Source organism: Acyrthosiphon pisum, chromosome A1 (assembly GCF_005508785.2).
Source record: "Acyrthosiphon pisum isolate AL4f chromosome A1, pea_aphid_22Mar2018_4r6ur, whole genome shotgun sequence".
NCBI lineage: Eukaryota > Metazoa > Arthropoda > Insecta > Hemiptera > Aphididae > Acyrthosiphon > Acyrthosiphon pisum.
In genome coordinates this window covers 118,322,194-118,336,929 of record NC_042494.1, presented here as the reverse complement: position 1 = coordinate 118,336,929, position 14,736 = coordinate 118,322,194, and the positions used below count along the sequence as shown (strand labels likewise).

Sequence of the window (14,736 nt, the reverse complement as noted above, 5' to 3'; positions counted from 1 at the left end):
TAAGTTTTTCTTTAAAAATAATATATCCTAGACTGACAAATCATCTCCGTTCAGAATCGTTTTTCGTATACAATGATATAATATCATTGGATTCAAATTTAATTCCATCCATTACAGTAACCCACTTGTAACCTACTGTACAGCAGAGCGACATCCACGACTTACCCGCCTTTTTTATATTGTTATATATTATTTATATAGATTATAGTTAAATCAATTTTAAAACAAAAAAAGGCCTTGAACTTTATAACTTAATTTTTACCTTGAAAAAAAATTTAATTAAAATTAATTGTGGGTGGGGGGTGGTATGATATTTTTGAAAATTTACAAGGTAGCGTGGAATAAAAAAGGTTGGGAAACACTGCTGTAAACTGCTAATGGGGCAAATATATAATGGCTGAAACTTGATAGCGTGCAATCTATCATTTTTACCTGAAACATTGTAATTCGTTTGGGCAATGGAAGAAATTAAATGTATAACCGGTTTGCACATACACAAATAATTGCATTTTGTTACCTATTGCAAAATAATTTGGCACTGATAATCATCAATAAAGACTAAAGAGTACAGTAAATATTTTAAAATTTCCTACAAAGTCTAGAACTTATAATAATACATTAATGTATTTTAAAAATGTATTATAGATACGCGTATATTGTGTACCTTTTCTCTATATGAAACATTTAATTTTAAATGCTATAGATGGAAAATAAAATAGTAATATACTTAATATTTTATATTCTTCAAGTAAATAATTGTTGATGTAAACTGTAAATCATATGATAATGGGGCAAATTAGTAGGAAAAAGAATACAGTTAAATCGATTAGAAAACCCTAAATAATTTTTGTTTTATCCAATGTTCTTAATCTTAATTTTATTCGCTTCGTAGAGTTATGGTGTTATTCATATCAGCGGCTATTACTGTTGTGACGTAATTCAAAAACTATACAATTATTTTTGTTTCAACCGAAATATGGGCAATTAATCAAAAGTTTGTCAACTTTGAACCAATTAATACAAACGGTTAAAAATGGGTATTTTATAGACATTTGTAAATACTAATTTGTGTTGAACCTCTCAATTACTTTCACACTGGCTCTCGCTTTTACTTTTACATTGGCCCCGAAATCCTAATGACGGCCTGGAGCCCGTGAAGACGTTGATAACAGAGCTGGTATTGTACTACCTATATTACAACTAGATAACAGACTATTGTTAAACCTCTTCTTAAACGATAGCTGCAGCCACCTCCCGCAGTGACAACACTTTTGGCCCTGAGCTTCCTTTGAATCCCTCCTAAAAACGGAAATACGGTACATCATAGAGCCCATAGAGGTTATCGTGTAATCGTGGCGTGGAGGAGGGGATGGGGAGATGGGTCGATGGACATTACTGCGCGTTTGATGGTATATGATGCTGAGTTAAAAATAGTCAGTCATAACTCATAGATAACGGTAAATCAATATTTAGGTACAGTAGATAAGATAGTATATAAAATATAAGCTATCACTTTTATCATAAGTTTGTCAGGTTTAAACTATGAGTGTATGGCATTATTGTTTTTAATGAATAGGATCTTAAACGGAGTTTTAAAATACTTTTGGGATAGCTGTTAATGCAGATTTGATGTGAAAAGAAATACGATGCTAATATATCTTTTAAAATAAAAAAGAGTTAACTTAGGTTAAGTTAGGTGGGCGTATTTAAATGTTTGAACAATAATAAATTATAATTATATTCTAAAAAGCTGATTTTGCAGAGTTCCATGCTTGATTTACGTAAAAATGATCAATATTTTGTTAAAAAAAGGTCACTGTACTCGTATAATAAAACTACTTATTTTTATTTTGTTTTTCTGTTTTTCCCAAAAAATACTGTGAAATTCCTAAATAATGACCACTTTATGGTACAAAAGTGTTCAATTTAAAATCTATAGAGGTACTTTGTAAAACTTTTCAAGCTACTTGACTGGCTATAAAAGCTTCAGAAATAAACCTTAAAAAAACACAGATCGGTTTAAAACCAAACAGTACCCATGTATCACCGCACTCAGAATCTATAAAACGTGATAGTTTATTATTGTTGTGCAGATTCGATTGTTATACAAATAATAGCCGTGTATCCGATATGGAAAATTGGCAGTTATTCCTAGAGTGTGAACCGTTTGATGATAACGTGGCGCATAATATTATTATGTATCATTTATCCCACTTTCCAACAATAATATTCGATATGTTATTATTTTTTATTTTTATTCCAGTTAAATAATTAGTGAACATACTTATTAGAACGTGCTATAATTATTAGTTATTGTTATTGCACAACATTATATGAGTACGTAATATAGTAATGGCGGTGTGTGGGAGTAAAAAACTGACGAGTCATCGTTAATGTTACTAACACAAACTGTGTGCCACTAGACGATATACCGATTGTATTCTCGAGACCAGTCAACTAAACTACATATGTAGTACCAAATCTAAATAAAGGTGACCCATACACATTACTATAATAAACAGTCTAAACCTTTTTATTTTTCTCTATAAGATAACATTATCTTTGTTTTGTCAGAGGTTTTTTTATATGTTTTGCATCCTGTTAGCTTATAGTTGTATAAGGAAAAAAACAAAAATCATCACAATTTCGATCGTGGTTTAAAAATATGTGAAATATATTAAAGATAATGTAGACTCTACACACACTCACATAAAACCATTCAAAACCTAGTACTGTCGCAAACATAAAGGATCTATAAATTATAGTTTGCAAAAGCCAATCTTACATGTCTTCGTCGCCTACATACGAGTTTAAGTAAGAAGTGCGTGTAAAATGATTTCAGTTAACTAAGAAAAAAATGCACGATACTTTATTAAATATATCTACCAAAATACCTAATTCATATTTTCTATCAGTAGCGTAGGCATTCAGGATTTTAATTGGTGGGGTTTGGGCTGATAATTTGTTAATTGTTATATAAGAGAGGCTTAACTAGTATATTCATCATAAGTTTGGCATGCTGATGTCGTAGGCCCCGTAGTATTTATTATTATATAACATTTTAGACACACACAAAACAAATTACAGTTCTATGTCAATCATTATCGTTTTCATATGAAAACTGTTTAAGCACCTATAATAAATGTGAAGGAGACTATTCGGGTTTGATATGGTTAGTGTGGCTTTTTTATGATTTTTTACAAAATATAAATTATAGAACTACAAAACTAATCTAGAAATCAACCTAGAAATACAAGAAAATTAATAAATCTATCTTGCACAATAATTATTTTGTGATTCAAATAATATTTATTGGTTATATTTCCTTCTTAATTTCTATTTATTTTTTATTGAGAGATATTAATTTTCATTAACTTTCACAATAATTGTAAAGTTACATAAAAATTGAGAATTTAGCGAATTCGTTATTTACTATGTTTATTTGAATCGGATAAAGTTAATTATTAAATTAACAGTACAGATGCTTCAGTTATAAATATTTGATTTATCTGATAAAATATGTTGAAGTTTAGTCCTTGTAAAAATAACTTGATAATGGATAATGAAAAATCAAAAAATGAAATACAGTATTATCACTATAAAAGTAATAATACACATATTTTTAAGCAGGTAAACTCAGGGACGCCTTTAGGTTTAGAGGATGAACTTAGTGGATACGAAATACGTTTGGTGTCAATATCAGTTGTAGCTGTCGTGGGTGTTTCAAACCCCCATCCCATAACTAAAAATAATAATTCGAAAATGCTAAATTTGTGTCATCTGATCGTTTCTGAAAAGACTTAATTATTAATTAGAACAAAAATAAAAATATTCCGACAGAATTTTCAGATTTAACAGTTTTCAAAATTTCTTATGGTATTACATTTTAAAGTTGTAAACGTTTAGGTATAAATGTTTCAAATATAAAATAGTTATAATATTTATACTTAGAATTTTGATATTACAATGTGAAAGCATTTTCTCGAACGTTTAATTGTTATTGTTTTCTTGGAATACTTTACGCAATCTATTATTTATTCATATTCATACAATCACAAACATTTTAAATATAAAACATAAATACGTATTGATTTTATATTTAGTTTATTATTTGATATTTTATATTAACAGACCAATACTCACTCTCCTCTTAAAACAAATAGGTAAATAAATATTAGCTCAAATGTGTTTTTCAACTTTTACGTAGTCTAATAATTATTGATTTATATACTATTAAGAGAATTTTACCGATTGCTTAAAGAGAAAATTGTGATTTTTTTAAGCTTAAAATATTTTCTTCCTAATTTAATAGAAATAATAATTATCTAATAATAAGTATTTTTTTTTTCAAATACCAGCTACCTGGGGATCGTCATTACTCATTAATTCAAACATTCTCTATTGCGTTAATCTATATGGCAAAGGAATGTTAAAATACGAAAAGCTCATAGCTTGTCGTTCTTCGCTGATTGTTATATATAGCTGCAAATTTCCTATCCACATATTTTTTATCTAAATCATTTTCAGTCACTGATGCACGTTTTTACAATAGTATAGCATAGTCCACATACACCGGATCTAGTGTCTTTTTTCCTTGTTCTTGTCCTTCCGTGTCAGTTCCGGGCCGGAAACGTTTCCTTCATAAATGACCCCGTAATCACCCGATACGTCATGCCCGACCTTCATTGTTCTTTCCGTATAATAACCTACCCGTTGGGAGTTTACTCACCGGAATAACATTTCAGTACGCGAGTTTTCAACCCTACCCACCCCGACCACCATAGCGCTCACTATACGCGCTCATATTGTCAAGACGCTCGTGTATTTTTTGAAGATATTTGAATAAACATGATTTATAGTTCCTTGCGAGATGTTATTCAACAGACTAAACGGTACATTTTGTTACAACCCTCGCTCCGTCTGATTTAGGATTCAGATTACCGTGTCATTAAAATACATGACATGACAGTTAAAGGAACATGATACCGTTATGTAGCAGTAACTGTACTTATATATCTTTTAGCGCATATGTGTTGTTGTTTCATTTAATTTTTTTTTACAAAGTGTTAACGGAACTATATAAAAAACTTTCAAAGTATGCTAAAATTTTTCGTTTTATACTTTATTTTATTTGAGTCAATAAAACTTATAATTTACATCAAACCTCCTGGGTGAAGTATATACAACAACATAATATTAGAGCAATGTGGGTTATCGGGCTATACATATCACTATAGGTATTATGTTTTCACATCATTATATTATAATTATGGTCTAATTACAGTTTTAAATGTTTTAATATAGGTACCTACCCTAGAATTGTGTTCCTCATCACAGAGCTCGGGGATATTTAAAAAAATATGCGTTATATTATATAATTTTTAAAAAAGAATGTTTTTAAGTAGTGTAAATAACCAAGGGGGCTGAAAAACCTCCTTTAACCCATTAGTGGGTTCAATGATGAGGGCCGTGGGTCGGAAACCTCTGATGTAGATAATGCAAATATTTATATTATTTTAATATTTCTTCAAATTTAATAATTCTACACATTTCATTAATGCAACTAAATAAATGTATTTTTGTTTATTAAAAGTTCTAGTAGTAATAAAATGCCAAATTCAACTTAGCATTATTCATCACTGCAATAATCTTTATAGTATATTTAGCTATACAGATTACACACGTATGCACGTATATAATTTGATGGTTGAAATTAAATTTGGCTTAAAATTTCACCAGTAGTGCTTTAAAATAAACGAATAGATATCCGGTGTAATTTCCTAAAATAATATTTAAAACGACTAACATGATTAAACAATATCATAAAATATAATTTAATTTCATAAGATGGTGTTATTAAAAAAAATACAACACGCAGGTGAGGGGTAAAATATGACAATGAAAAATAAAAATATAGAGTGACGATAGTACGGTATATTTACCTGTGTCTATAATGACAAATGCACCAATCTATAATAAATGACCTATATTAAACAAAAACATGAATCTATAAATCCAAAATAATAATAATAATCATAATTCATAATAATAATATAACAATGGCATGAACTACCAAGCCAAAATTGAAACCTTACTTAACCTAGTTTGTTTTCTTATGATGACTCATTGCAACGGTATAGGTACGTAGCAAACAATGCATTATTCAAACTCAAACAACAACCACCGACGATGCAATGAACAGATGAATGATATTTACTATAAAATTAATGTTGTATTAAAACTAGACGAGTTGGCTTATGACTAGAGATGGAATAGGTAATCGTTTTGGAAGTTTGGATTTGATAATACTCGAGTAGTCATAAGTATAAAATAAATAGAAGTCAGTACCTAAGTTTCATCAATAGCAGGGATTCGTTGTAAATAATTTTTGAACGATTGCAACGTGATGGTCTGGTAAAAAAATTGTTTGAACAAAAGTAGATCAATTGATTGAAAATTTCTCTATAAAAACACATTTAAAAAAACTGATTGCGTAGAATATATTAAAAATTCTATAAACAGAAACATTCCTCGACAAATTATTATTATTGATAATAAAAATCCGTATTACCGTTTACCATCTATGTTTTTAATATATGGATCAAAAAAATTATATCTATACTTTCAATTACTAGGTATTGCAGCATTATGGTGCAATAAGGTATTGGAAATTGTGTAATTTGTAAAAATATAAACATGATTTAATTTTAATCAAAATTTTTCGTCTAATAAATGTGAAATTTAGTACCTAAAATTAATTTGGAATTATAAAAGTTAAAATAATTGAATATAATAGATAAGTGCATTAATTGTAATATACTATGTAATACTTTTTTTTTATTTGTTCTAAGTTGAAAAAATATAACATCCCTATTATACAGAACATGAGACGTATATCGTAATTTATAATTACCTACTAATTAAGTAATTTATGACTTGAGTGAACTAATCTATTTTTTTTTTAATGAAAATTATTGGTGAACAATTTTAACACTCTGAATTTTACATTGTGTGTTCCAGTGACGATTTTCCGGAATAGCGACTCTATACACCGAGTAACAAATTCTTACGTGGCGTATATATATAAAGAGAGTGAAAGATGAACTGGACGACAATGGTTGCGTTGGTAAACGGTACGGCTGACTACGAGGACCCGATGGGCACGGAGGAGGCGGTCCCCTGCCGGTCAACCTTCAGCGACCGGTTCCCGCTGTCAGCGGTGCTGATGGTGTTCTGCATGGTTACCGTGTTCGGCAACTGTCTGGTCATCATTGCTGTGGTCAGGGAGCGGTATCTGCACACGGCGACCAACTACTTCATCACGTCTCTGGCTTTCGCTGACTTCCTGGTCGGGCTGGTGGTGATGCCGGTGAGCGCCGTGCAGGAAGTGCTCGACCACTACTGGACGTTCGGCATCAACGCGTGCGACGTCTGGCGGTCGCTGGACGTGTTGTTCAGCACAGCGTCCATACTGAACCTGTGCGTGATATCACTGGACCGGTATTGGGCCATCACCGATCCGTTCACGTACCCGACGAAAATGAGCCGGAAGCGGGCGTACCGGCTGATCGCCGCCGTGTGGGTGTGTAGTAGCGTCATCAGCTTCCCGGCCATCATATGGTGGCGACTGGTCCGCACCGAACCCGTTCCCAGCAACACGTGTCCGTTCACAAACAGCACCGGTTACCTGATATTCTCGTCCACCATATCGTTTTACGTGCCACTGCTGGTCATGGTGTTCACGTATTACAAGATCTACACGGCAGCCGTCACGCAAACCCGGTGCCAGCGGCTGGGCACCAAAGTGCTGTCATCCACCCCGTCGTCCGGTGGTGGTTCCGGAGGTGGTGGAGGTGGTGGCGGTGGAGGTGGCGGAGGTGGTGGTGGAGCTGGTAGCGGTCGGATGGAACTCACGCTCCGAATACACCGGGGAGGCGGGACTACCACATCGGCGTCGGCAGCACACAGTGGTGGTGGAGGCTACACGCGAGCTCATCAGCTGCAGAAAAACTTTTCCCTAAGTCGGAAGCTGAGCAAGCTGTCCCGCGAGAAGAAGGCAGCCAAGACGCTGGGCATCGTCATGGGCGTGTTCATCGTCTGCTGGCTACCGTTCTTCGTCGTCAACCTGCTGTCCGGGTTCTGCGACGAGAGCTGCGTGTTCAAGGACCAACTTCTATCGTCCGTAGTTGCCTGGCTCGGGTGGATCAACAGTGGAATGAACCCAGTGATCTACGCCTGCTGGAGCAGAGATTTCCGCAGGTAAGTCGTCGCGTGTTCGACGATAAGTTATTAGGTATTCTGTTTCCAATCGATAGTGTTAATATGTTATATTTACTTTAGTATGTTGTAGTATCATCTGTTATAGCTGGTAGGTTGCACAATATTATATTGGTCCAGATGCTGTAAATGCGAGTTTTTTCTTCCTGAAATCTAGAAAAATATTGAAATTGAAATGATGGAAATAATAAGATTGACGATTTACTTGACAAAAAATCCGTTGGTGAGGATGTTTCCGAGCCACTGATATTTGAATTGCTACGTCAACGGATGGTCGATGAATCTTTTTTTATAATATACATTTTATGAAAGGTCTTGTATTATAATAAAAAAACAATGTTTTTCATCAATTCAAAATATTCAGTTTAAATAGAAAAGCAGACTGATTTCTGTCGTTTATTTCGATTCTATCCAAGATACTTTAAATTGAATTTACAAAAGTCTAAAATTATAAAAATGAATAACGTCCTAAAATGTATACAAAATATATTTATTAGATTAATAAATTATGTTGATATTTATGAAAATAATATAATAATACACTAGCATGCTAATATATTTAAAATGAACCATTGATATAACGATTAAAACAAAAATTGGGGATCTCACTTTACTGTAGGCAAGGTCGAGTGTACCTTGTTATGGAGAAAATCACTGTAATGGATGTGTTAAATTTGAATTTAAACTATTATATTATGCTATGGATAGTAGATAAGGATAACTAAAATAAGAAATCAGATTTAATATAGGCATTTTGAACTAACCAAACATAATATTATATTTATGTGCATGTCCATCTAGAAATGAATATTGTTGAAGTGATATATCGGATTAAAATTGTTAGTTTAGCCTTAAATCAAAAATTAAGTATAAGAATCACAGAAAGTCTCTAACTCAAATTTGAAACTATTTTTAATTACCATGGCTATCAACACACGGAATTTTACCGACTATTATATAGGTAATAATATAATATTACTATTATAATATTATTCATTCGTATTATAAAGTGAATTATAAGAAAAATATTATAAAAAAAAAATAATCAATTAATTATTTTAGAAGTATTCCAGTAGTCAAAAATGTTCCTATTTTATCATTTTAGCCACACCGATATTATACATGCTTTGGACATAATACTATAATAACTTAAATCGTGGGTTCATGTAGACATATTGTGTTTAGCGAGAACTTACATATAAAAATACTTGATTTAATCTCACAATTATTATGGTTTATACTAAATTAAAATAGTGGAGTACCTTCATTTGCGAGTCGATGGATAAGTGTGTGAAGTAATTGTGACCACTAAAATGTAATGACCGTACTAATTTCTGCTTCACGGGACTTATTATGGTTGTAATACAATACAATTATTGAACTAAATAAATAATATATATAAATAATCACATATTATATGTTCGTAGCATATATTAAACTCAAGTGATAATAATAAGTAAAATATATTTAAATGTATAGTATAGGTACTTCCTCGTAATGATTAACCATTGATCAAACTTTAAAAAAAAAAATGTTAAGCCTATTTTAAGTATTCTTGTATACTATATTTTTTTAATTAATAACCTAGAAAACACGCTGAAATTTCCTTATAAAATAAAAAAAAAATATACAACGTACAAATAAATAACTTATTATTTATAAAAAAAAGAATGATAACAAAATGTATTAAATTGTATACCTAATACATTATTCATTCATAATAATAATAATAGTTTCACAAATACCCTACAGCCGAGGTTCCGATAATGTGCGTCCGATACACGTGCGTAGAATATAATAATATTATACCGTAATTATTATTATTATTATTATTAATATTATTACAATAATGCAGGAGCTCCTTTTCACGAGAATCATGCGTACTACCAGACAGCTGCAATCTCATCAGTCATGTCCCACCTCCACTCGCTTGCCCGCTTGACTCGTCGTTTTCTGTTAGTCAGTATATTATTATAAATTATAATATTATATTACTACCACGTGTACCCCGGAAAATTGGCTATCGCTGTCCACCATACTCCACGGCTGTACAAAATTTGCCCGACAACAATTATAATAATAATATAATGTCACTTCATATCCGTGTTTGATCAACTTCTCAGCCAACGAGTCATGAAGAATGAAAAAAAAAATCTACACGAGTTTAGCTTAGATAGTCCGTACATAGAGCTATTTTCCCAGAGTTCGGGATCTCGTTTAATAGAAAAAAATATATCTAACCTATACTAATTATTATTAGTCTTGAGATATGAAATTAGTATTAACACGACACTGACGCTAATAGATATAAGCGTATGGTAATTAATAATACTATATTTTAGTAGAAACTATTATATAATTTTTATTTTCATGATAATGATTGGATTTTGTATTATAAAATATAAAATCAATAATGTAATGTAATAATATAATCTATGTACGAAAAATATTAAAAATGTATTGTTAATGGTATAATATTATGTATACTAATTTAAAATGCACTCCTATATTGAAGACCTAACTTCTAACCATGTTCAAAAATATTTAGAATGGACAATTAATCTTGGATTTGTGGCACAAATGTACGATCAAGCCATCAAGGTAATTTCATTACTGAATTTCAAATATTTGTTGTATTTTGTTTGGATGAAATTATGTTATTTGATTTGTAAATTGACGTTCAGGTCTACTCAAAGTCACCCATAGTTCCACTTACATATTCATGAGTACCTATGGAAGTTTCTATAAACATAACGTAGCTCTTTAACTTTTACGCAGTTTCATTATGTATGAATATTGCTTGTGTATTAAAATCCCCGTCTTATAAAAACTATCAACAATAATAATTGTCAACTATAGAAAAAATATTTTGAAAAAAAAAAAACTTGTTTAAATAGGAAAAGTGAATTTATTCATCCATCATATTCAATATTTAAAAATCACATTTGTCTATTACTACTAGAATATGATATTGCGAAAAAAATTGCTGACAATCATTAGCCTAACTTATAATAATTGATTTACTATTTGATATTATAAGATGTTAATAAGGTTTTTAATTATTGTTAAAATATAATAAATGATTAAAATCGTTTTTAAAAATGTAGTACAGTTCATAAAACTATTATTTTTTATAATGGAATATAATTGAATTGCTTTTCATGAAAGTTTTTTTGTATTTTTTCATACTTTGGAAAGTTTTTTATTTCGTTTAATTTTTTCCATTTATTTAGCAAGTAGGTATAAATGACTTTATTGTATTGTGTGGCTGACCTAATTATTTAAAACGTAAAGATTACTTATTTTGTTTTTTTTTTTTTTTTAACTATAATATAATATATTTTATAAAAACTATAAATCAAACCATTAAAAAAACTTAGAAAATAGTAAGAATAGTTAGAAAATGAATAAATCTTGGAAAATTAAAGTTTTATTTTGTACATTTAAAATTAATTTTATATAATAATAGGTGCACTTTTAAAAAAAAATATGAACTTGAGTTACACATATATTCAATCTATATATGCTTACAAATCAACTTAATTTTAATGTTATATTGTTTGGTGTACCTATTTTATAGGTTTTATTTTTTGATAATACTTCAATAATGTATACATTTCTAATTATATTCTGAAGTGGTTGATATGCCAAAATAATAAATTTAGTCAGTTGTTTCAAAAATATATACAAACAACTCGTGACGTAATTTTGCTGTATTTTAGGTTTTAAGTATACCTCGTCAATTAGTCACTGTAATGAATGTGATGATTTTAAATTTTATGATAAATCATTGCATATGAAAAACGATTCCAAGGGAAATGGTGTATCCGCCAATATACATATATATGTTTTTTAATTGGTTTATATACTATTGTTAATTTTTAATAGTAATTTGAATAAGTAATACAGGTTGAACTAATTTATATAATATTGTTATTAACTTAAGTGATTACCGTTAAAAAACTGGTGTCACGTAAATATTCCCCATTTTTCCGTATTTTTATTTTTTTTCTGATAATTTTGAAAAGTACTGTGAATTTTCTACCATACTACTACAAAATATTCAATTGGGTACAATATTTACCACCAGAAAACATATAAAAGAGTAAAAACCTTCAAGGGAAAAATAATATTTGTGTAAAATAGATTTTTACAGTATCATAGATATAAATAATTATAATTATACAGAGATTGTGTACATTTTAGCTATTTATTAGTTTTTATTGTAAGTTTAGGTATAGTTTCGAGTTTTGGTATATAGATTGTAAAAAAAAATGTCTCAATATTATTTATCATTGTAGTAAAGTAAATTTGTACCCACACAAAATCAATAATATTAATTAATTTTATTTCTAATATAATCTTTTTGGTCATGCTTGTGAACGATATTTTTTTTATTTTATAATAAGCAAAAAGGTGTTCGGAAATACTATTAAAAAAGGTGGTTTACCTTTCGCTTGATATGGTTTTTTTTTTCAATGATAATTTAAATATAAAGATAAGTAAAAATGTATAAAATGTAATTAAGTTATAATTAAATTATTATAAACTAGTTAATATAAATTTAAGTTTTCTCAAATTTAATATAGCCGTTAAATAAATTTAATTATAATTTTTTCTTTACTTTAGTGAGAACGCGTAAGTAATAGAACGCGTAATAATAGAACTGATAAGTTCTATAATTGTTGAAAAGTACAACCAATAATACGAAATTTCGTCAAAAATAGAAAACCTTTAATTCTTCCGGAAAAGCAAACAACTTGGTAAAATGATAAAAAAAGAAATACTAAACAAATTGTTTGCATTACGTTAGATGAATATACTGTGCTTCAGTTACCATTTTAGAAATTAAAGAAAAATGGTAGTCTTCATTATTTAAATTGTTGTAAATATTTAAAACCTATGTTTACATAATGATTAATTATCCTTACGATGAATATTATTTATAATTCATTTAATACCTTTTTAAATTTATTTGTAAATTAAAATATTCTACAGATGTTATTTTGTTTTTATCATCCTTTTATTGATCTATAATTTATAAAAACAAATGCAAACTTTACTTAAAAGTAAGAATTAAAATTTATTATTTTTATTTATCAGAGTTAAATGTTTAATGGATAAGTTAAAACACCTGTTGAGTCATGGAATCTCATTTTAATGTTCCAGGAATGTTGACTTGTAGTATTTTATTTCATATTATTTACGGTTTAAATTATTTTAAGCTTACCTTCTTAGAGTAGTAAGTTAATGAATATTATAATATATATTTGATATAATATGTAGGTACCTGATATTATTTTAAATACCGTTATTCTAGAATTCATATAAAACTGTTAATATTTATAATTATGCATAATTGTAATTGTTTAATTTATTTTTAAGTATTATTTTTTCATAGTAATAATTTATACATATATAATTAATAATTATAGTATAAATATTGAAACTTAATGTTTATACAGTGGCTGGACATTGATAAGATTTTATCCATTGATAATAACATATAATATTAATATTTTTGTTTATAATTCCTACAGAGGTTATAATATGTAATAACTAATAACCGATTTATATGTAAATACTCACTATCACAGTTAAATAGGTATTGGGTACCTATCACATAATAGTCATAAATGGGACTAGGGACTTATAGGATTTTTTAGGTTTTCTAATATTCGTCCAAAAAATAGTTTAGTGATATATAAATCTCTTTTATAATACGAGGAATCTACAGTAAATTTTTTTGCATATTTTACTCTTTTTCACGTGTTAGTACAAATTTTCTTATATTCTCATTTTAAGTGCATATAAGTACATATTTTATATTTATTTTTAAATTAGAATTACATTTTTCTTTACATTGGTAAAAAAAACCTATAAGAATATTCAAAGACATTAGTGTGGGTTGTGTTTTCATCGTCTCCGGGACATTTATAGTTGAAATAAATTGTGAGCCACCGATATGTATTTATTGATTTATTTCACACAAAGTTGTACATCAATACAACCATTAATTTGGGTAATAATGAAATTAATAAAACTTATGATAAAATAACTAGTAGGTATTTATTAAATTAAATATAGAAAAATATATAAAAAAATTGATAAATTTTTATTTTTTATTTTTGACAAGCTTAAAAAGATCCGAAATCTGAAGATATAAATAATAATTTACATAGATTTAATAAGTTAATTTAATTTGTATATAAAATACACATATTATGTATATTTTTAAAATATTTAAAAATTGTTTACCAATAAAAATATTTTTCATATATATATATATATTCATGCTATAAGAGGTAGGTACCACTAAATATTTCAGTTCGATGATCTTGTATTGAAATGGGGTTTTCACTGAATTACAGATAGTATAGGTACTTAAATACACATTTTCAGATAAATTTCAAGTTTTCAACACTTTCGATACGCGCATGCGCGATAAAATTTACTTTT

The 14,736-nt window shown here is 28.9% G+C and overlaps 1 protein-coding gene across 1 annotated transcript in view; it reads left to right on the top strand.

The window, feature by feature from the left end:
- Positions 1-14,736, top strand: part of LOC100572326 (dopamine receptor 2) — a 147,835-nt gene that overhangs the window by 7,896 nt on the left and 125,203 nt on the right. The window contains exon 2 of the mRNA XM_008180155.3: positions 7,021-8,259. Within this exon, the coding sequence (XP_008178377.1) occupies positions 7,100-8,259 (1,160 nt within the window). The 5' untranslated portion in view covers positions 7,021-7,099. The remainder of the gene's footprint in view (positions 1-7,020; positions 8,260-14,736) is intronic.